General features: G+C 59.6%; 5 protein-coding genes and 3 non-coding genes across 8 annotated transcripts in view; 1 reads left to right on the top strand and 7 right to left on the bottom strand.

Moving 5' to 3' along the window:
* LINJ_11_0950 (conserved hypothetical protein) overlaps positions 1 to 437 on the bottom strand; it is a gene marked incomplete at both ends in the record, with an annotated part of 1,242 nt that extends 805 nt beyond the window's left edge. Inside the window, one exon of the mRNA XM_001463858.1 lies at positions 1 to 437. This exon is cut by the window's left edge and continues 805 nt beyond it. Coding sequence (XP_001463895.1) covers positions 1 to 437 — 437 coding nt within the window.
* Positions 438 to 3,092: 2,655 nt separating this feature from the next.
* LINJ_11_0940 (hypothetical protein, unknown function) lies at positions 3,093 to 7,454 on the bottom strand (the record flags this gene model as incomplete). Its single annotated transcript, XM_001463857.1, has 1 exon — positions 3,093 to 7,454. One exon carries the CDS (start codon positions 7,452 to 7,454, stop codon positions 3,093 to 3,095), a length of 4,362 nt encoding a protein of 1,453 aa, XP_001463894.1.
* Positions 7,455 to 8,681: 1,227 nt separating this feature from the next.
* Positions 8,682 to 9,815, bottom strand: LINJ_11_0930 (conserved hypothetical protein; the record flags this gene model as incomplete). Its single annotated transcript, XM_001463856.1, has 1 exon — positions 8,682 to 9,815. The coding sequence occupies one exon, from the start codon at positions 9,813 to 9,815 to the stop codon at positions 8,682 to 8,684; it is 1,134 nt and encodes a 377-aa protein (XP_001463893.1).
* A 1,087-nt stretch (positions 9,816 to 10,902) lies between these two features.
* Positions 10,903 to 11,001, bottom strand: LINJ_11_rRNA1. Its single transcript, XR_001203148.1, has one exon. It is a non-coding gene; the product is annotated as a 5S(M5) ribosomal RNA (ribosomal RNA).
* A 174-nt stretch (positions 11,002 to 11,175) lies between these two features.
* On the bottom strand, positions 11,176 to 11,247 carry LINJ_11_tRNA3. The gene has a single exon. It is a non-coding gene; the product is annotated as a tRNA-Arg (tRNA).
* A 75-nt stretch (positions 11,248 to 11,322) lies between these two features.
* LINJ_11_tRNA2 lies at positions 11,323 to 11,395 on the top strand. Its single transcript has one exon. It is a non-coding gene; the product is annotated as a tRNA-Met (tRNA).
* Positions 11,396 to 12,912: 1,517 nt separating this feature from the next.
* Positions 12,913 to 14,775, bottom strand: LINJ_11_0920 (conserved hypothetical protein; the record flags this gene model as incomplete). Its single annotated transcript, XM_001463855.1, has 1 exon — positions 12,913 to 14,775. The coding sequence occupies one exon, from the start codon at positions 14,773 to 14,775 to the stop codon at positions 12,913 to 12,915; it is 1,863 nt and encodes a 620-aa protein (XP_001463892.1).
* A 653-nt stretch (positions 14,776 to 15,428) lies between these two features.
* Positions 15,429 to 20,075, bottom strand: LINJ_11_0910 (putative ATPase; the record flags this gene model as incomplete). Its single annotated transcript, XM_001463854.2, has 1 exon — positions 15,429 to 20,075. One exon carries the CDS (start codon positions 20,073 to 20,075, stop codon positions 15,429 to 15,431), a length of 4,647 nt encoding a protein of 1,548 aa, XP_001463891.2.
* Positions 20,076 to 21,129: the final 1,054 nt, after the last annotated feature.

The following is a 21,129-nucleotide window of genomic DNA, read 5'->3' as shown; positions in this document are numbered from 1 at the left end:
GCGGGCGAACACGGCAGTGCCCCGCCCTGCGCCTCTTTCTTCGCCGTGTTGTCCTCCACCTTCGAGGCACTGCCGTCGGTGACACGGTCGCCGTCGGTAAAAGCGTTCAATTCAGCAGGCGGCTCTGGTTTCACCCATCCCGGGCCGGCGGCCGTTGTCGGTGCAGCAGCGGCGCCGTCGACGCCGCACCACAGCTCGAGGTAGTGGAAGGGATTGAGGGGCTCCATGTGCCGCCAAACCTCACTCAAGGACTGTGCATCACTGGCGTCCTCGTCTGGAACGAAACATTCAAAGAAGTACCGCAGTCGCGGCGGTGGGCGCCGCTCCGCGTCCGCGCCACCGCCGGCCCCTGTGCCGAATCCGCCCTCTGTGCTGTTTGACGCCATCGACGACGCTGACCCCCTTACATGGCCGACCGACGAAGACGCTGCTGGCATTGCCGAGTTGCCTCCGGAGTTTCCAGGCCTGACGAAGGGGCCGCACGTGGCATCCGCATCCATGGTCGGAAGCACGATAGTGGCTTCCACCTGCGCCTCTGCGTTGTAGGTGGAGCTTGCACCAGCGCCACCGCCGCTGCTGCCGCTTCCAGCCGATCGGGGGGTCGCGGGTGAGGGCATGGCTTGCTGAATATGATACCGGTAGGCGCGGGGTGGGTAGGTGGCATCCTCGTACGAGTGAAACTGCAGACCTGGCTGTGGCTTCTCGTACCCATAACGGCCAAAGCCACCGCCGCGCATGATGACGGCGTGCAAGGAGCGGGCACGCGCTGGGAGAGAAAGCCACAGCTAAACACAAAAAAAGAAAGAGGAAACCGACGTTGCCGTTGGCGGTGTGTGTGAGGGGAGGGGGGGAGGAGACGGTGCTATCAATGGCCGATAAGGTTTACAAGGAGGAAGAAGGCTCACTCACAAAGACACACGAGACAAGCGAATTAGTGACTGCGGAAGAGAGACGGAGAGAGAGGACACAAAACGAAGGGGGAGGGAAGAGCAAAGCCTGCATCGCGAGCTTCCTCACCGCCGGCGTCGCTGATTCCTTGTTTCTTGCGTTCTTGCGTCCCGCTTGCTTCCTTGATTAACCTAGGGAACAATTGGAATCCCCTGGCGGTGGTGAAGGGAGGGAAGGGGGGAAGGGGGGCGTCTCGCTTTTCGTGTGTGTGTGTGTATGGCACTACTAATTTAGTATCACGTGTTAAATGCTGACGTGTTTGTGCGCTGTTTCAGGGACAGGGGGCGGGCACTTTGGTGAAAGGAGGGGGAGTGGACGTTGTACCTGCAGTGAGAAAAGCTGGTGCACAGAAAAGGGCAGGCGCAGGAGTTCGCACCCCTAAAGGAAAATGTAAAAGGGGAAAAGAGGAGGGGTGCAACCTCTGCAGCGTGCACGCCGGCGTGTGTATACAGACAAGTCGAGCCGTGCCTCCTTTCCCCTTGTGCATCCATGGGCGATTGTGTGTATGTGGGCGGGGCAGGTGTCCGTGAAGCAGCACGCAATATTGCGCAAGGGGGGTGTCGTGGATGGTGGGAATGCGGCGTGGCCACAAGAGGAAGATGCACGGGAACGGCGAAAAAGGGGGGCGAGGGAGCGGTTCATTCAGTGATGAATATAACCAATCAGCTGATGGGCGGCGCGGCAAGGACAGCCAACGCCTTTCAGAGTGCTACCGAGAAGAGCAGAGTCAAGACGCGTACAAACCCATGCAGCAGGCATGCACGGAAGAAAAAGGCGTGGAGCAAGGGTATCACCACGACACTCGCACAACGCAAAGACGAGAGGAAAATGCCTCTAGCACACACGCGAAGCGAGAGACAACGACGTCAAGAAAGAACGACCTGTGCAACCTTGCTGGGCTCTGTCCGCTGACGACTAAGCTACTGCGCGTGTGGGGGGAGCACGGTCCACGTTCACCCAATGTTAAGCAGACCAATTCGAAAGTGTCTTGGTACTTTTTTCGTCTTTGCCTCGTCTCTTCACAGTTGAATTTGCACTGACACGTGCACAGCAGACTCCGCAAATCTCTCTTTGCCGCTGCACGTTTCACCATCCTCGTCGCTTCTTGTCCGCTTTTCCCCCACCCCCCCCCTCCTTTCCGCCGCTCGAAGAGCGGCATCATCGATTTGGAGGGGGGAGCGCAGAAGAAGCACAAGAGCGGTGTGTCGTGCCTGATCCGACCGCGCCCCAGAGAAGAAAGTGAACGTGCTCTCTTCTCTCTCGTCGGATTCTCTCTTTGCCACAAAAACATATAAACATGGAGAGAAAAGTATTCAATCTCGACCAGGTGTAAAGACGACAATTATGATGGTGGTAATGATCCATCTCTCACCGCACAGGCACATCTAAGCATATTGTCTCGCTTTCCAACCTGTTCCTTCTCTGCCATACAGCATGAGGTCAGTGCTCCCCTCGACACCACCACCACCACCACACGGCCTGCCCCACAGGCGCCCATCACGTCGCGCGCAGCAGCCCTAGACACGCGCGTTACAGCGATGCGGACCCAGTCATCGCAGCACGGCCTCTGCCCCAGACTCTACAAATCCGCCGCCTCGCATGTCGCCTCACAGCCGCTCCCCCATCAGGCAGGTCGCCACGTCGTGCATCCTCCTCGCGGGTGGCACTCAGGCACCCCCACGCCAGTAGACAGTGTGAGGGCCGGGGGTGGGAGACGCTCGAGTCACGCCGACGCTCTGCCCACCATATCGATCGCAGAAGCGTGTTCGCCCTGGCAGGTCGCCCCTCCCCCACGCAACGCCGTCCAGGACCTCACGCCCTGCCGCCACGAGAAGCGGTTGAGCACTGGCAGGGATAGGTGGGGCTGCTGCGCTGCACACTGAGACGCCACGCCCTGCGGGGCGTTGTCCCCTCGTCATTGGGGGGGGGGGTGAGGGCAAGAGAATAAAGAAAAACAGAACAGCAACAGAGCCACATTGCCCAGTACGCGACTATACATCCGGTGAAAAAGGAAGCATGGTGGAAGGGAGAGCAGGCCGACTGCCCAATCCATGCATGTTGCGAAAACTTGAAAGAATGAGGGAGTCGCAAGAACGGCAGTGCGTTTCGGGGGGGCTGACGGTGCACGCGCAGTTTTGCGTCGTCTAGTGCTCGACCTGCGAAGCGTACATGTCCATCAATAGCAGCCCCTCGTCAAGCCGCTTATTGTATGGCCTGGCGGCAATGTCAGCGCCGCCCTTCACGGGGGTGCCTCGCGCGGAAGCGGGCAGGGAGGCGCGGCCGCGCATCTTTGACAGGATTCCAACTTGGCGTCCGTAGACTTGCAAGTTGGCATCGCCGTCCAACACAAAGGTCGACTGACTAGGCAGGCGGCTTCGGCTTGGCGACCGCTCGTCAACTCGAGTGCTCCCGTCCGATGAAAGCCGGGCCGGCGACAACACTGGAAAATTGTGCGACGATGCTCCACTGTAAGGCTTCAGCGCGCTGACGGCACCTCCGGTGAACCCCATGCGCACCGTCGAGGGCTGACGGCTGGAAAGACGGCTGCCACCCGCGTCGTTGGCTTTGTTCGTCTCAGGGCGCGATGGCAAAGCGGAGACAAGCCGCTGCTGGCGCAGGCGATCGAGGCGGCGGCGCTCCCGCGCATGCGCCTCGACGGCTTCGACGCACGGATCGCCGATAAGGCGGATCTTGCCGCCGTTTTCGATGGACTTGCCTCCCTCGATGCCGAGCAGCTGGCCAGGAATGAGGTTCGACAGCACAATCTTCTCTACGCCAGCAGTGGACTGAGTGCCGCTGCTGCGCTGGCCTAACTCCTCGCGGCCCTTGCAAATCTTCGCGGTCACGGCTTCCGCCACCATGCGCCCAGCCTCCGCCTGCAGCCTTTCCGCCTCCGCGTCTTCGGCGGCCTGCCAAAGATCCGCGGCAAAATGCCAGAAGTCGGCTGCCTCCTCCTCTTCGGTGGCGACAATCTCCGTGCGCTTGTTGAACTCATCCTCGCACAGTAGCATGCGGGCGCTGAGCTGGGCCGCCATCATCCTACCGATGGCCTCCTCCAGAGCCGACGCAGCACTGACAAGCACCTCGTCCAACGCCTCTTCCTCAGCTCTGCGCAAGCTGACACGGGCCTGATGCTCATTGGCGACAAGCTCGTCGAGCTCTTGCTTGTGCTGTTGCTGAGCTGCCTCCAACGCCTTGGCCTCCGCCTCCTCCCTCAGCCGCTTTTCCTCCGCCTCCTCAGCCCTCTGCCGCTGGAGGCGTAGCTTGAGTTGGCGGCTGTGACGTCGTCGGCGCAGCTCTGTAATCAGCCGCTGCAGCGTCGCCGCATCCAGGGTCGAATCGGGCAAAGAAGATGGGTGGCCGCTCTCAACAGCTACGCCCGTATCTCCGGCGTCACTTCCAGTAGCAGCACTAGCGCCTGCACCCGGCGGCGTCATTGCATGGTTCCCAGCAGCACCGTAAACTAGTGTGTTCGAGTTCAGCGTCCCAACCACCGTTGATGGGTTGCCACCTTTATGTGTGGACTCGTGCGTTAGACCAAGCCGCACCGTGTCATCGCCGGCGCCGTCGCCATGTTCCATGAGACGGGTGACCTGTGCGAGCGCAAGCCGCAGAAAGTCCGTTAGACTGGTCAAGGATAGCTGTTCCTCTCGCGCCTGACGTGCCTCTTGCTGGGCCTCTCGGAGAAGATCACGCAGCCGCACTTGCTCAGCTGCCCGCTTCGCGGCCTCTCTTACCTCCTCCTGACCAGCACGCTCGCGCCCCACTGCCTCGCGCTTGCGCAACGCTGTCGCAGCGGCGTCCTCGCGCGCGTTGTCTTTGCCGGCCAAACGGTTCTGAATGACCCTTAGCACGTGCTCTGTAATGTAGTCCAAGTCCAGCGGCTCCGTTGCCGGTGATGGTGTCGGCTCCCCCGTCTTGTGAGACTGCTGCTGTGGAGACGCGCCCCCCTTGTTGCTGTCGTCAGCCTGTGACGACGTGCAGACGGGGCCAGATGACGCGACAGACGGGGTCACCAAGTCACAGAAACGGTTCACCTGCAGCGGAGATGTGGGCATCTTCTGGTACGCGCGCCGCGTCGGGTCAACCGTGCCGTGGGACTGGCCTACTCCTTTGTCGACCGTGCCCTGCTCTGTGCGTGGTGGCGGGACGGCCGGGCTCGCGCAGCGGTGGATGGCGTCAGTCGCCTGGGCCATCTGTAGTCTCTGTGCCAGCGGCGTTGCCGCAGACGTAGCATAGCGGGTATTTGGCAGCACCTCCTCCATCAAAGGTGGCAGCACCCTTGGCGGGTGAGCTGGGACAACTGCGTGGACGATGGGCGGCAGAGTACGTGAGTGGAGCCGGCTCTGTGTCGCGTGGGCAGCTCTGGAGCGCGCCCGGGGTTTGCCGGGGCTCCCGTCTGAATCAGAATCATCACTTGACAAGCTCGGCGAGGATGGTGAACAGACGGGCCTCCTCATGTTCCGCGCCTTGCACCCATCGCGCCTTCGATGACGATTTGAGGCAGAACCCCTCGCGCCCGGCCTTCCCCCTTTGTGCGACGGAGATGGAGGTGAGTGAGCGCTGCGGCGATGACGTCGGCGACCGTCGCGGCCTCGCGGCCTCCGCACCTCAGCCCTCCACGTTGAAGGTGAACTCAGCTCCGAAGATGACGGCGACGTGGACGAGGAGGGAGATGAAGTAGAGTCCGCATCCTCCCACTCCGGGTCTCTGTCACTCAAGCAGCTGTTTGCGCATTCAAACAGCTCTTGATCCTTGTCATCGCCCTCCGAAATGAGCGGTGATGCACTTCCCGCGCGTCTGCGCCGTGCAGTGCCCCTCTGCTGCCAGTGCTCCTCCGATGGGCTCCGCTGCGGCTTATCCATCACCACACAGTCGGACATGTCACTCGCCCTATCGATGCTACTAGACAAAGAGGACCAAACACAAACGGCAGAGTCAGAAAGCGATGACGATAGCTCACTCGAGTCGGAAAGAACGTCGCTACGACTTCCTCTTCGTTTCGTGACGTGTCTCCCGCCTTCGCGGTGTTGACTTCTGCGCCTATGCGCATCACGCGGGCGACGGGGGGGATGCGAAGGCGGAGGGGCCACTGGACAGTGCCACTGGTCCCCTCCGACTGGTGGAAGCCGGCGATCTGCTCTGTTGTTCTGGGACGCACCATGATGGTCATGGGAACGCTGGCAGCGCTCCCTGCATGATGAAGCACCATCACAATCACGATCGCCTGTGCGCGTGTCCGCGATATCTTCAGATGGGCTCGCTGAGGGAGAAAGCAGCCACGACGAGGACGACTCAGATGACGCATTTCTCGGAGATGTTGAGTTCAAATTACGTTGGCAGTGTCTGCATTTATGCTTTGTGGCGCAGCTGTTCTGATGAGAGGCAGCATCGAGCTGCCGCCGTCCATTGCGTTTGCCTCGCACATTTTTTGAAGCTTCGTGAGACTTGTGCGGCTTTGCTATGCGCCTTTTCCACACAGGTAGCACTGCCTTGTCATCTTTTACCAGCTTCCTCCCGCCGCTGCGGTGGTCTGCTGCTACTCGCTCTTCCCTCAGCTCGTGCCTGCCGTCGATGTCACGGTCATATTCAGCTGGCTCGCGATTCCTTGGCTTTTTGGTTCGTGATGCCTCTTTCGCACCTTTCGCATGGGATGAGAAGCCCTTGGCTTTCTCACTCACCCCGATGGGTGGAAGGTGCCGCTTTTGGAGACGGAAAACGCGGTAGAGCCTTCCAGATGGAGAAAGGTAGTCGCGGTACATGTCAGGGGAAGTACTACCTTTTCCGTGCTGTTTTTTACATGTGCCATTGCAACCAGCTATTTGCCTCTTGGGTTCTGCAACATGACTGGTGGTAGAACTCTGCTGCTGGGATCCATGCGGTCTTTTTTGTAGTCCTCCTGAGGAAGATACGGCATTCGATTTTTCGGCTTGGTTTGCAGCAGCGGCTGCCACTGCATCTCGAATGGCAGCGGTTGGAGAGTCTAACCCGTAGAGCGTACGTTCGCTCTGGTGACCCCCACTTACTCGATGTGGCTCACCGTTGATGAAGACTACATGGATCTCATCGAAACGCTCTTCATCGAAAAACACGGAAGCACTGCCTCCCTTCTGTGATGACGCGGCCGAAGGGAACTGGGAAAGTTGCTGTAGAGAAAGTGCCCCGCCACACTCCAGGGGCTTCCTGCAGTGGGAGAAGTAGTTTCTCTGCGCGACGATTCGGCTGGCGAGTTCGCTTCTTCGTGCAGGCGACGATCCGTTCGGCACAAAACGCGTAAAGTAACTTTCTTGAGGAGCGGCCATGGTAGCCTGGCGGCACGCGTAGGTGGGGTACAAGCTAGATGGTGCATGCCGATTCTCAATACATTCGTTTGACTTCTGTTGCAAGTAATTGAGGTCAACTGATTGCATTCTCGCCCACTGCTCCTCATATTGACTTGAGTTATCAAGAGCAAGAGCGCTTATCTTGGCGTAGTGTTGACGCGACTTATCAGTGTGATGTGCCATTTCACATGAAAGTGCTAGTGCAAAGGGGAACGAAGAGACCTAATGGTGAAGGAAAATATACCATGACTTCCAAAAAAAAAAGTCTCTCATGTGAAACCTCAAAAAGGGGGAAAACTAGTGAAGCTAGAAAAAAAAAGAAACTAATGCACAAGCTGAAGGAAAAAAAGAAAACTGCACACCCTCAGCGCTTGGAGTCCCCGAGATATGCAAAGAGCAAGCTCTGTTTATTTGTGTGTTTGCTTGTCGTATATATGCACAAAAGTTGTGTGTGACAGTAAGTGAGGGAATCACAGAGGCAGATTTTGAGGCTTTATTACCGTGTACCTCTGCTTCAATAATTGTCGTATTTGCACTCGTCGAGAGAAAGGTTTGACAAAAGGAGGTGATAAAGGACAGACAAGTAAAGTACCAAGTGAAGCATGTACAGAGCGAAAGAGTGCACACATAAGACAGGTTCCTTTTTGGTTGTTTTCTTTGGGAGGCGTGTGAACTTTGAAGCACATATGCGATACTTCCAGCCCTAAAGGACATGACTCACTACGGAGTGGGGCAGGGAAAGTCATCAGAGGCCCGAGCAAGGCCACTGCAAATTAGTGGGTGCAGTTAGCGAAACCCTGAGGGCTAGAGGTGCTCCAAAAGAAAGTCCGTTTTCCTTCTTTGTGATCGGCGGATAACTCCCAGAGAGGCCAATAAGGTGCTTTTCGCAAACCAGGAGAAAAGAGCAGTTTCCGCAGATGAGACACCGCACCACAGACTACATTTAATCGTTACTCGTTTAATCGTGCTTTAAGAAAGCAAGGAGCTGCAGCGCCGATAATAGAAAGACATCATATATATATATATATATATATTACAACGTGAATCAAAACGTACAGACAACACCTACCCCGCACGTAAAAAAAAAGTTGATAATTAAGAACTATGAGAAGTGCACCACCGTTCAGAAGAGAGCATTCAACCCTGCGCGGTTATTCCCTTCACACTGCCTATTGACTGATATCGACAAGACATAGGTATATATAGTGGTAGTTGTGCCACAGGCCACAAATATCCGGCGCGCTAAAGCGCGTTTCCACAATACAGGAAAACTAGCTAACGAAGCGTCCCACACTTTTCGTACCAAAAGCAAAAGAGATTCTGGAGAGGCCATCCCTCTGCACAGCGCACTGCTCGACAAATCCATGTCTCTAAACTGCAGACCACCAAGAGCCCCCAAGAGAAGGAATCCTAGCGCCGATGCTTTGAGTCGCGCGAGTTTTTGTGATGCCGATGTGTGGACGGCTCATCACGCCGATGGCGTCGTGAACGCTCTTTCGACGAGTGGTCCCTCTCGCTCCTCCGTCGCGAGCGCGGTGATCGCGAGCGGTGCCGACTCTTGTACGGCTGTTCATTGGAAGGGGTGCGATTGCGCACCATTTTCTCAACAGGTTTTACTCTTTTGGCCGGTTCATTGAGACGGCTGGCGGCAGCTTTGTTGATCACAGGTGGCTTTCCAGGCGGTGGTGCGGGAATCGGGCCAGAGCGTTTCTTTATAATACTAACTACCCGCTCACCAGAACAGAGCGTGTACTCCTCGGCCGGGAGGGCCACGTAAGTGGTTGTATTTCCTGATGGGGGCAGCGCAATAGCCTCGGCAAGGTCCTCTAAGGCAGGTGTTGTCGTTTCCATAGTTTCGGTAGGCACACCAACAAGCACCAGCAGCTCTTCTGCTGATATTGTCGCAGCTACGTCGTTTGACAGCGTCGTCGATGCCCCTGTTGCAGTATTCGTGATATCCTCTGATGTGGCAACTTCTGCCTTGCTCTCTACCTTCGGTTCAGCAGCGGGTTCGGGTTTCTTGAGCTCCCGCTCCACTTGACCAAAAGAGCTCTCATCCTTGATAATTTTCAGAAAAGGCTCTTCGGGCACGAACCGCGCCGGCTCCTGCGCCGCTCTCATCCGCTGGAGCTCCGCTTTCTCCTGCTCTTTTTTCTTCTGTACAGCGGCTTCCTCCTCCAAAGCTTTTCTAAGGCGCTCCTTGATTTCCGCTTGCCGCTGAAGCTCTGCCTCTGCAGTTCTTTGAGCAATCAGCGCCGCTGCTTGGCGCTGCTGAGAAAGTCGCTTGTTGTAGCGGCGAAAAAGCGGGTGGTCACCGGAAAGGAAATTGAAGCGCGGTGTTGTGCGCAGCAGCTCATCGAAGTCCAGAGCGGAGGTTGAAATCGCACCACTTGCACGCCGATCATCATCCTCTAAGACTCGCGCGATAAGTTCTGACATGCCAGATGTATTCTGAAGCTTTATTGTGAGGTTAATGCTCTTGCGCGCAGCCTCAATGAATTGCTGCTCATTTTCTACGAAATCACCATTTACGTCAAAGACCATAAAGCCAACCGGGATGTTAGCGGCGGCGGCTGGCGAGTGAGGCGCAACCCTTGTCACCTCTGCATCACTTCCAAAGGTGATCCCCAGCTGCTCTATGGGCTGGGACAAGACCTTCTTCTCTAGTCGGCGAACAACTACGCCAGCGTTGTCGGGTGCCGCGGTGTTGTCGACCACAATTGCACCGCTTTTTAGGCGCTGCAAAAAAGAAGACATTTACAGCAAATATATATACTTATATATATGTGTAGAAAAAGGAGATGCTAAACCTGAGAGAATAGTATGACACCTCAAAGTTGGAATTGAAGTGCTGCAATTGTTGACCAGAACAAGGAAAAGGATGTGGAACGGCGAGGCATTGGAAAGGGAGTGAGTGAAACATTGCTATGCCAGTAGTTTCTCGACAGATAGTGTTAGTTGTCCGATTTGCATCAGAAGGCATTCCCAAGTTCTTTTTGGGGGCATGCAGACCTCCGCTGGAAAAAAGAAGAGCCTTGTATATAGTACAGGGACTAGTCCACTGGAGATGCCTTAAAGTGCCGGCCGAAATTTCTTTGATAGCGCGTGGTTATAGTTGAAGGAGGCGAAAGCAAACAAAAAGATTAATAATAAGCGCCTGTACTACGCTTGACTGTAGAGAAACTTGTGTACTAAAACAAGTGCAAAGCATCAGATTGCATGTTACACCATGTTGAGGGGCGACAGATGTCACGCCAGAAAGCCGCGCGGCACAGTTTCCGTCACTTCGCAAATCTGGATCAGGCGCCAGAAATTAAACCCATTGTCTCGCAATGATAACTGACTCAGCTCCCGGCATCCAAATCTGCTGGAAACCAAACGCAGCCGAGAGTGGACGAGCCCTTGGCTGCCACTTGTCATGTTGCCCTCCCGTGCTGGTAAGAGGGGGATTCAAGTTCCCCAGTGAGAAGCGGAGCGGGGGGGGAAGCAGAAGGCATCACACAAAAGGAGCGCTGGCGGAAGAGGGGGGGGGGGTATATGTGCGCAATGTTCTTCAGAGGCGGCCAGCCCGAAAGCAAAGCGACAAAAACGACTGGCGGAAATGGCATTGTTCTGTGTGCGCGATGAGAGCTTTGGCACCGGCCGCTTCCCACCCTCCGCTGAGGAAAAGGTGCGGTCACATCCCTTTCATCGCCACGACGGTAGCTCAGGGGATGAAAAAAAGGAGTACGGCACTCCGAGTTCCCGAGTCATCACTGACCTCAGTACTAACGGAGCCTGTGAGTGCTTAACTTCACAAATCGGACGGGATATGGTGTTTTCACTCAAGTGTGGTCGTACTCAACGGAGCCACCCCACGGTTAGGAGAGATGGGGCCCGCGGTGTTTGCCAGGCCCGGAAAATTCATCCGTGACAGGATTCGAACCTGCAACCCTCTGATCCGTAGTCAGATGCTCTTCCATTGAGCCACACGGACACGCTCGTTCCTGTCTATGCAAAGGAAATAGGTAATTTGTGTTTAAGTCCACATTCTTTATTCACTTGAAGACGAGCGAGCGTAGCGCAGTCGGCAGCGCGTGGGTCTCATAATCCCAAGGTCGTGAGTTCGATCCTCACCGGTCGCAGAGTTTTTTCGCGGGAGGGGCCCCCCAATGTCGGCTGTGGAGGTTGCCCTTCAGGTGGGCCGGAGGGACTTTCACCTCTTCGCCACCCCGAGCCCGGCGAGTTTTTTTGGACAAGGGACCGGAAACGCCCACCGAGCCGCACAAATTCCAGCACGCATGATTCAAGAATCGCAACCGGCAAACGCCGAGGGGGGGGTCGCCCTCGATGAAATCTCTGAACGCTATCTGCCTACCTCGTGGGATGAGTAAACGACGCCACGGGAGACACGAAACGTTCATGTTCAGCCGCCCTTTACCACAGCGCCACACACCGGCAACGAGTGCCAAGGTTCCGTTGGAAAGGGTGTCGCTTGTGGAAGGAGTGCGTGAGGCCGGAAGGAGTTGAAGTCCCCTCCCCTTTCTCACGGCACGCGCGCGCATCATGACACGCACCAGCCGGGGGCAGGGGAGGGGGAGGGGGGGGGGGCGAAGAGAAGCGGCAAACGTCGGAGACAGAAAACGAGAGTGGGTAGAAGCGAGGACAGTGGATGAAGCCGCGAAGCAGGTCGAGAGGTGTCACTCCCTCAGCAGCCCCCACCTAACTTGCCCAATCGGTGGGGCATTCAGACGGTTACTCGGCGCGCGACGCTTGGGGCAGCGGTGCTCGTGGCGTCCGACTTGACATCCCGGGCCTCCTTCCGCGTCACGGCAGTGCTGCATAGGCGACGCTTCGTATGGCAAGAAAAGGAAACTCCACACACCGTCCCCGTTCTGCCGGTGGCCCTTTTTCGCCTGTTTTGATTTCACTGCGGCGCGCACAGAGCGTGTGCGTGCTGCGGCTCTTTTCATCCAAGATGTTTCTTCCAACCTGTTCCTTCTCTGCCATACAGCATGAGGTCAGTGCTCCCCTCGACACCACCACCACCACCACACGGCCTGCCCCACAGGCGCCCATCACGTCGCGCGCAGCAGCCCTAGACACGCGCGTTACAGCGATGCGGACCCAGTCATCGCAGCACGGCCTCTGCCCCAGACTCTACAAATCCGCCGCCTCGCATGTCGCCTCACAGCCGCTCCCCCATCAGGCAGGTCGCCACGTCGTGCATCCTCCTCGCGGGTGGCACTCAGGCACCCCCACGCCAGTAGACAGTGTGAGGGCCGGGGGTGGGAGACGCTCGAGTCACGCCGACGCTCTGCCCACCATATCGATCGCAGAAGCGTGTTCGCCCTGGCAGGTCGCCCCTCCCCCACGCAACGCCGTCCAGGACCTCACGCCCTGCCGCCACGAGAAGCGGTTGAGCACTGGCAGGGGTAGGTGGGGCTGCTGCACTGCACCCTGAGACGCCACGCCCTGCGGGGCGTTGTCCCCTCGTCATCAGAGCGTGGAAGCGGTAATAGAAGCGGCCGGTGGCATAGGCCCTGCAAAAAAAAAGAGCGACATACACAGAGGCAGCGCGTAGCTCGCTGCCGTCATTTTGTTCTTGTTGCAGCCAGTTCGGTTCGCCTTGGCGCAACGCAGTTCTCTGTCCATCGCGCCTTCACGACGGCGACGACGTAGGTGGCGGCCGACGCGACGGTGGACTCTTCTTCCCCATCAGTATCGCCAAGGCCTCCGTCAGTGGGATGCGCTGCCCCCCCGTCTTCGTTGCCGCGCCGCGCGAGGAGGCAGAGGATGCCGAGGAGGAGGTGGAGGAGGATGCGCCCGCTCTTCGATGGACACCGCGCCCCTGCCGGTGTGTGCGGCGACGCTGGTGCCGTTGCTGCGTCTGCTCGACCGCGGGCATTTCATCCCGCCCGCTATTCTTCTCCAGCTGCCGCCGTTGCCGCTCCCGCTTCAGCTCCTGCCGCATGGAGGCCTCTGCTGCCTGACGGGCAGCACGAGTGCGTTCCTGTTGCACCCGCTCCACCTCGCGGCGCAGGCGCTGCAGTAGCCGTAAGCAGCGGGCCGCAAACTCGGAGGCGTCCGGCGTGTCAGAGGGGATGAGCTGAATAGTGTAGTCGTTGGCTGTGTCACTACACGGCGTGGACGACGCTGGCAGTAGCGTCGATGCGGTGGCTGCAAGAACGCGTTGTGTCGCTACAGGAGGCGGATGGAAACAAGCGCCGCAGCCGTACACGAGTAGCTCAACAGCACCGCGCTGCTGCACCACCGCACCGTAAACTTCGGCCGTGCGCAAAAGTGAATGAGACGATGACGGCTGTGCGCCAGCCGCGATGTGCGCCGCCGCCTCCTCGTACAGTCGTTGCAGGGTCTGCAGGTGGTGCATGGACGAGAAGAGACCATCGCCAGCCTCGTCCACGGTGTAGCACTCCACCAAGTACGATAGCAGCGCTTGCGGAGGTGACGGCGCTTCGCTCTCAGCAGACCGCGCCGCTGCGCCCCGTCCACCCTTGCCATTTTCGTTCTCTTCGTCGTTGTTCACCTCCTCAGGATGGCCTGACACGTCCTGCAGAGGACTTCCCGAGTCAACGCCACGGGCGGCACGCTCGAGTCGCACCTCCAGCGCGACCGACCGCCACAGCTGCTGCACGCGATACCGCCGGGATTGCTGCTCGCCAAAGTACTCGAGCAGCTCGTCGACGAGACGTACCGCGGCTGCAGCTTTGCCAGCCACTGCCGCCGCCGCGGCTTCCCCATGCAGCACCCAGCAGTACGTTGCTGCGCCAGCCGGTGAGGCGCTTGCAGATGCATCTTCCTCGTCTCGTTCCCGCACAAACCCGGCGAAGCTGAGCACCGCCCCACTGGCCTCCGCTACGGACATGAGCTCATGTGCGATAATCCTGTTCGATTCACGAATCCTCCTGTATTTAGGCTCCGCCGGGTACATCTGCACATTGCACAAAAGACGCGACAGGCAGCGAAGGGCCTGCATGCGCGCATCAAAGGCGCCAGGAGGCGCTGAGGCGGTTGAAGCAGTGGCAGTCCGAGTGGAAACCGTAGCGGTGTCCCAGAGCTCCTTCCATTCTTCGAAGGTTCTCGAGCGCGTTGCTGCCACTGTGTGTGCCGACGGAGACGCAGAGGCGTTCGGAGACGGAGGTGCAAGTTTCCCCTCTGCATCCATCTCCGTATAGCCAAGGGACGCGCTCGAGTCCGGCTGTTGTTTCGCGGGTGTGAGTGACGAGCATGCTGGCGACTCAGAGAGAGATGCGCTGCTCACTGCTGGCGCTGGTGCCGATGCAGCCTTGGCAGCGGCAGCGGTCTTGAAGCTGCGGATGGTTGCCTGCTTGGCCTCGTTGAATTCCTCTTGTGTCAGAGCCCCAAGCTTGAATAGCTCGTGCAGCTGCGCGATTTCGCCTGCGAGGGACGAGGACATCGCAAGAAACGGACGTAGCTGTGTTTCTCTACGCCCCAGTGTGAATGGGCGCACTTTACATACGTGCGTATGTGTTGATGTGTGCATGATGGTGATCAGCCGTGTGTCGTGCGAGGAAGCGGGACGTGAAGTGAGCGCGGCACGATTGCGTGACCGTCACCGTGGAGAGGTGGGAGGGAGAGTTCAGTGCGGACTGCAGAGGGTGAAGGCACGTTCGAACGGCACCACACTCTTTTTTTGCTGTTGTTTCCCCTCCCCCTCCCTCCGTTTTCCCTGCAGTTCAACGTGTGTGCGCCACGCCCAGCTCACATACACGGACAATTCGCACGGGGGGGGGGGGGGGGGCAATGTATGGTGAGCGCGACGAAAACGACCATTGAGAGAGCGTGACGGCTCCCCTCCCATTCCTCACCCACTCGCCGGGTGTATGCTGCGCGCGCCTGGCGAAAGCGGCTGCGGATGAAAAAGGCATACGCCCGTCATTTTGTTTTTTCCCTTTGCTTCTTCAGATGGTGATTTACTCGTCGCCGTGCGTGGCTGTGGCATGAGCCACGCCCCCACCCCCACCCACCCACATACACACACGCACACTACACACACCACCGCCACCAAGCAGTACAGCGGCACCACTGCCTCGCCTGTCGTGGCGTATCGAGGGCACAAGAGTGCGCAGCGTTGGATGCGCAAAGAATGTTGGCAGGTATCATCTGTCCTATCCACCCCCTCCTCCTTGTATGGGCTCACTCACCGACTGCTGCGAGCAGAAGCTGCCTGAACACCGTCGCGGCGTACGCATCTGGTGCTCGCTCACTATCCCCCGTCACTATTAGTGGGACGCCTGCAGCGTCATTCGGCTTTCTAGCCTCACCAGGGAGAACGGTCGACGTCACCTGACACTCTGCGCCGCGCACCTCCATCTCTAGTCCACGCATCATCGACTTGAAGACTTGGTAGAGGCGTGTGTAGGACAGGGAGGCAAGAAGGCCGCATGCCCAGTCCTGGGCCGATGAGGCAGTGATCAAGACAGATGCTCTGTCCTTGGCCATACCAGAAGCAGACGTGCGGCTACCGTTCGCTGTGACGTCCTCCTCCTCTGCTGCTGGTGCTGCCGCTTGTTTCTCACTGGCTGAGCCTTCGTTCGAAACTCGCTCACCCTCCTCGTCACCGTCAACGCTATCGTCGTCGCCACCGCCGTCACTCGTCAGCACCACTTCGTCTGCCGTCTTCCTCGTTTCTGCCTTCGAGTCTTTCTTGGGCTTTCGGCGACGTCGCCGCTCTCCGTAGTACCGCCGCGACTTCCGCCGCACCGGGGCCGAGGGACGCTGAGAGAAGCTCATGGCCCGGCGAGACTGCTCGGCGATGAGGGCCGGGTCCGCATCCTTGGAGACCAGAGCCGTGGGATCTCGCCCTGGCCCCTCGGCCCCAACGCGCTGCGCCTCTCCCACGTCGGCTGCATCCTCATCCGACGAGGGCTCGTGAATGTCGCGCGTCTCCTCGCAGAAGCGAATGACGGCACGGTTCAGTTTGTACATATTCAGCAGACAGGTCTCCTTCAGGTCCAGCGCCTTGAGGCGGTAGCGCTGATCCTGCGCCGCCCGCGTGCGAAAGAAAGAACGCACGTTGCGCACGAGCTGGTCAATATCGTCGTGGTACTGTGAGAGACATACGTACGCCTCGTCCTCGATCTTCTCGAGGATGTCCTGCAGACCAATGCGATGGTGGCGCGTGTGCTGCTGCCACGACTTGAACTGCGGGCTATCAGCAGCGAGGTCGAGGTCGGCGCTGGCCAACAGTTTGAACTTGCCCGAGTTGATGTACTGGCTCACCCACTTCATCAGCACGTGGCGCAGCTGTAGGCGACGGTACTCGACCCTGCGCCAGAGCTCGCACCGTTGGGCGCGGTCGGCGCGCCGGCGAGCACGCAGATTAGCGGCGGAGAGCGGTGACGACGGTGGTGCTTTATCGACCACTAGTGCGCCAGAAGGCCCTACGGCCGCCGTCGCCCTCGTCTCCCCGTGCACCTTTGTGGGCTCGCTTGTTGCACTGGCCACAGCGGTGCGGTGGTGCAGCTGAAGCGTCATGGCGACGATGCGGTAGACGTACTCCACGAAGTGGCGCAGGTCATTAGGCAGTGGTGCGGCGGATACGGCTGCGACCACCACAGAGAACTGCGGATGCAGAAGCTGCTGCCGCGCCGAGAAGCGCCTGAGCTGCACCGCGCTCGGTGGGTCTGCTTGGAGAGTCGGTGAAGATGGAGACAGGGAGTCCAGCTGTTGTGGGGATAATGCCGTCGACGCAGTCCGCGGCTTGGAAGCGGCGGGGGCAGGGCTCTCTGGTCCGATGAGCAGCTCGCACGTCGCAGCCGTCGCGCAGGGAAGCAGAAAGATGACGTCCGTGTCAGCCATCGTGTTCAGGTAGTAGCGGAACACCTGTAATAGATGCTGCCGCCTGCGAGAGAGCTGCTGCTGGTGCACGGGCGACAGGCCCTCTGCACCATCGATAGCCACCTTGGCATCTGCGGAAGTGGTGAACGCGTCGGGCCGTGAGGAGTCCGTGTGCGATGCCGCCTCGGAGCCGGCGCGGACTACCCCTTCGTCGTCTGAAGACAAGTCAGTGGCTGCCGTCTCTCGCTCTGCGCTAGTGCCTCTCAGCCACTCTTCCACACCGCTCAGGTACACGACGCACGGGCTGCACTGGCGCACAGAGTCCACCACGTGGCTCATGTGCGTGAAGCTGATGCCCGCAAAACGGCTGCCTGATCCGTCGCCCAGGCAGTCGTCCGCGACCGCGGCCGAGGCGCGCCAGGCTCCTCTCGACTCACTGTCATCCCAGCAAAGCTGAGGCAGGTGGACGGTGAGCTGCGGCAGGCGTGGTAATCCCTTGAGCAGACTAATCGCCAGGTGATGCAGCCGTAGTGTGCGCTGCTGCTGATGCTGCTCTGCTGACCGATTAACAGGTGCGGCAGCGGCGGCGCACCAAGATGATGGCAAATCATCCGATGCCTCACGGAGCACAAGCAAGCATGGTCGCGGTGGCTGCGGAATCGGAACCGTGCAGAGTGAGCGGACCGCCGTAGCCATATCTTGACAGTCGCGTGAGCCGGCTCGTAACGCCTTGTCGACCAGCGACCACGACGGCGCCAATGCCGCGAGCGTCGCGTCGCGCGTGCCGCGCAGCAGCACTTCGATATACGGATCCAGAAAGGAATCCGTCACTCCGCTGGCACCGCGGTTGCGAGGACGGCGCAGCGATGGCTGCATCAGTTGAGCTGCAGCGTAGAAGTCTTCGGTGCGCACGTGCAGCTGTGTCTTCTCCACATCGCTTGGCACTCGCAAGCGTTGGCTGCTAAGGTAGAGCTGCGGAAGTGCCGTGCGGAGGCGGTGAAGACTGGCTTCGGTGCACAGCGCAGCCAGGTCGGCGCCAGTGTAGCCCTCAGTCATCTCGACCAAGTCCTTCAACAGGGCTGCGCGCTGTGCCGCATTGCCAGGCATCGCCTTCTTCGCCAGCTGGATGGTCAAGATGTGTCGCCGCGCCGCCGCATCTGGGAGCGGAAACACAAGCTCCCGATCAAACCTGCCGGGGCGCCGCAGGGCGGGGTCCAGTGTGTCTGGCCGGTTCGTCGCCCCAATCACGACCACCTGCCCGCGGTCCTCCAGGCCGTCCAGGAGCGCCAGCAACGTCGAGACGAGGGCGGCCTGTGTCTGCTCCGCCTTGGCGTGCCGCGCCGGTGCGAGGCCGTCCACCTCGTCGAAGAAGATGATGCTCGGCTGCAGCCGCTTCGCCTCCTCGAAGAGAAGCTTCAGCTGGCGCTCACTTTCACCTACCCACTTCGAGAGCAAATCCGCACCTTTTCGAACAAAGAACGTGATGCGATGCTGCTGCTGCGACGGTGTCGCCCCGCCTGTGTTGCTGCCGCGCGCAAACCCCGACCCCTCGTTGGCAAGCGCGCGAGCCATCAGTGTCTTCCCTGTGCCGGGCGGGCCGACGAAGAGCACACCACGCGGTGCCTTGAGGTCAAGGCGCTCGAACAGATCCGGGTAGAGCAGCGGGAGCAACACCATCTCCCGCAGCGTCACGATGTGCTCCGGAAGACCGCCAACGCTGTCGAAGGTGATGCCGTCATCGATCTGCAGGGGCGAGATGTCCCCCAGCGCCCCGTTCGCCGTTGTCGCCGCACCGCCACTCCCGCCGTCCGCTGCGCCTGCGCAGCCGCCATAGCCGTCGGCCCGCGTTCGCGCATCCTCCTCCTGGTGCATCAGCCAGCGGTAGCGCCGATCCAGCTGGCGGCGGCGGACTTTCTTCGAGTCCTTTACGCCGACGGCGTCCGCCATGTAGTGGTTGATGTTGATGTTCTCAGTGACGCTCTCGCGGGCTTGGCGGACGGCGTGGCGCCGCTGCGCCTCCGTCATGAAGTCGCCAGTGAGACTGCCTTCACCGCTTTCGCTGGAGGACGAGGAGGGGCCGGCGCGCTGGTCCTGCTGCGCCATCCGCTCGACGCTTTCTTCCCGCATGGAGGCGTCGCTGATGGACGAGTCGATCGGCACGGCATCAGCGTCGGCAGCGCGGGCGCGACGTGTCGTCGCCCCTGCTGGGGAGTTTGACGACGGTGCCGCCGCGCTGCCACGCCAGTCCGTAGAGAGGCGAGGCCGCCCACGCGTGGCTCGTCGGGCAGGAGCATTCTCATCGGCGGATTCCTCAGAGGAGGAAGAAGCGGTGGACTCATCCTCGTCATCGTCGCTAGCACTGTTCCTGTTGCGGCATCGCCGCCGATACATCTCGCGGCTCTTCTTGATCTCCTCCTCCAGTTCCGGGTGATGGCGAAAGTTGAAAGCGCCCATGCTATTGCTGTCGCTGTCCTCATCGTCCGCCGCGCCACTGCCGCCACGTCCGGCAGCCCCGTTGGGGTGGGCGAGCGTGCTGCGAAGATTCTCCATCGCCCTCTTCGCTGCCTCCCGTTGCGGGTATCGGGAGTGGGTGGCGAGGGCATCGTTCTCTTCGTCGCTGCTTCTCGTCCTTGCTACGCCGTCCCCGTCGTTGCCACGGTGTCCCGGGCTGCGTTGCAGAGGCTTCGAGCGGCGCAACGAGGCCGCGAGATACTGCTCGTCGAGGGAGACGGTGGCATGTGGCACCCGACATCCGCGGCCAAGTCGCTCTCCCTGCGGCGACACGAGCAGCGATGCGCCACGCTGCCCACTCGCCAAACTGCCGTTCTTTATGGGTGTTGTCTCGGCAGGAAACGAGCGCGGCTTTGCTGTTGATCGGCGATGGACATCTTCGCCGTCTGAAGTGTCAGCGTCCGAAGAGACGGGGCCAACTACACTGCTGTCGTCGTCATCCCCAACGTCGCTGCTGCGACCGCGCTTGGCCTGTGATCGTGTGAGCACCATGGTAAGTTGCGATCTTTTCAATCGCCGCTTCAGGCTTGCCGCGATCGCCTGTGCTGTGATGTGCGCTATCTTGAGTGTCCCTTGTTGAAGCTGTAGTGCTTCCCAGCCTTAAAGAGGGGGGTGGGTGTGTGGAAGGGAGGGAGGAGTACCAACGGAGCTCACCACCGGCCGTTGTGCCCTTGCTTTTTATGGTTGCTTACACTTCAGGGTGTCGATGAAGCGGACCCTTCAGAGAGAGCCACGCACATGCGCAGGCACACAGCGATACTGAGATGGCCCGGCGGCGTGTGCGTGTGCGTGTTGCGTGCGTCTCTATCAGCCCCAATCCTTTTGCTTGTTCTTCGTTCTCTCTCGTATTCGTCTTTTTCCGTTCGCAGCCGCGCCGCTCTATGAAGGATGGCGCCGGCGCACGAAGCAGGGGGCGTGAAGAGAGCCAGAAGGCCAGGTAGGGGAGAAGGATGTAAATCAAGTCCAAAGAAGTCGACGGTGTCTCGTTGCGCTCTCGCTGTGCGCGGCCCACTCCCGTCAGAGAGACAGACAGGCACAGAGAACAGGGGCGCCAAGGAAAGGAGGTCGGGTCGCCGCGGCAGAGAATGGCAACGTGGTGGGACCCGGCGATGATACCCGGGTGACCGCGACGAAGGAGAGAAGCGCACACCCAAGCAGGGGCACAGGCACGTAGTACAGCGAGAGGAGAAGCGGAGTGCAGTGACGAGGGCTGGGAGGGGGGGGGTTGACATGGAGAGGGCGCAGGGGAGCCGCCACGGAAGACGACTCGCGCTGTTTCCGTCTAGATGATAAGCGTCAACTGACGATTACGACTGCGGTGAGAAGACACAGATGGACACGGGCAAAGGGGCCGAGCGAGAGGGTCAGGAGGGCAACGTCGCGGCGCACACCTGCACACAGGCGCGCATTCCGTATCGCCACTGTCTCTCCTTCCATCATCGCATGCGCCCAAGCCACGGATGTCGTCTCTGTGTACGTCGGTGTGTGCATGCCGCCGTTGCTCCGCAAGCCTTGTGTTGTTTTCTGTTCGTTAGTGTGCTGATCG

This window comes from Leishmania infantum, chromosome 11 (assembly GCF_000002875.2).
Source record: "Leishmania infantum JPCM5 genome chromosome 11".
NCBI lineage: Eukaryota > Euglenozoa > Kinetoplastea > Trypanosomatida > Trypanosomatidae > Leishmania > Leishmania infantum.
Note: the sequence above shows the minus strand (reverse complement) of the source record. Positions and strands in the feature narration are given on the sequence as shown.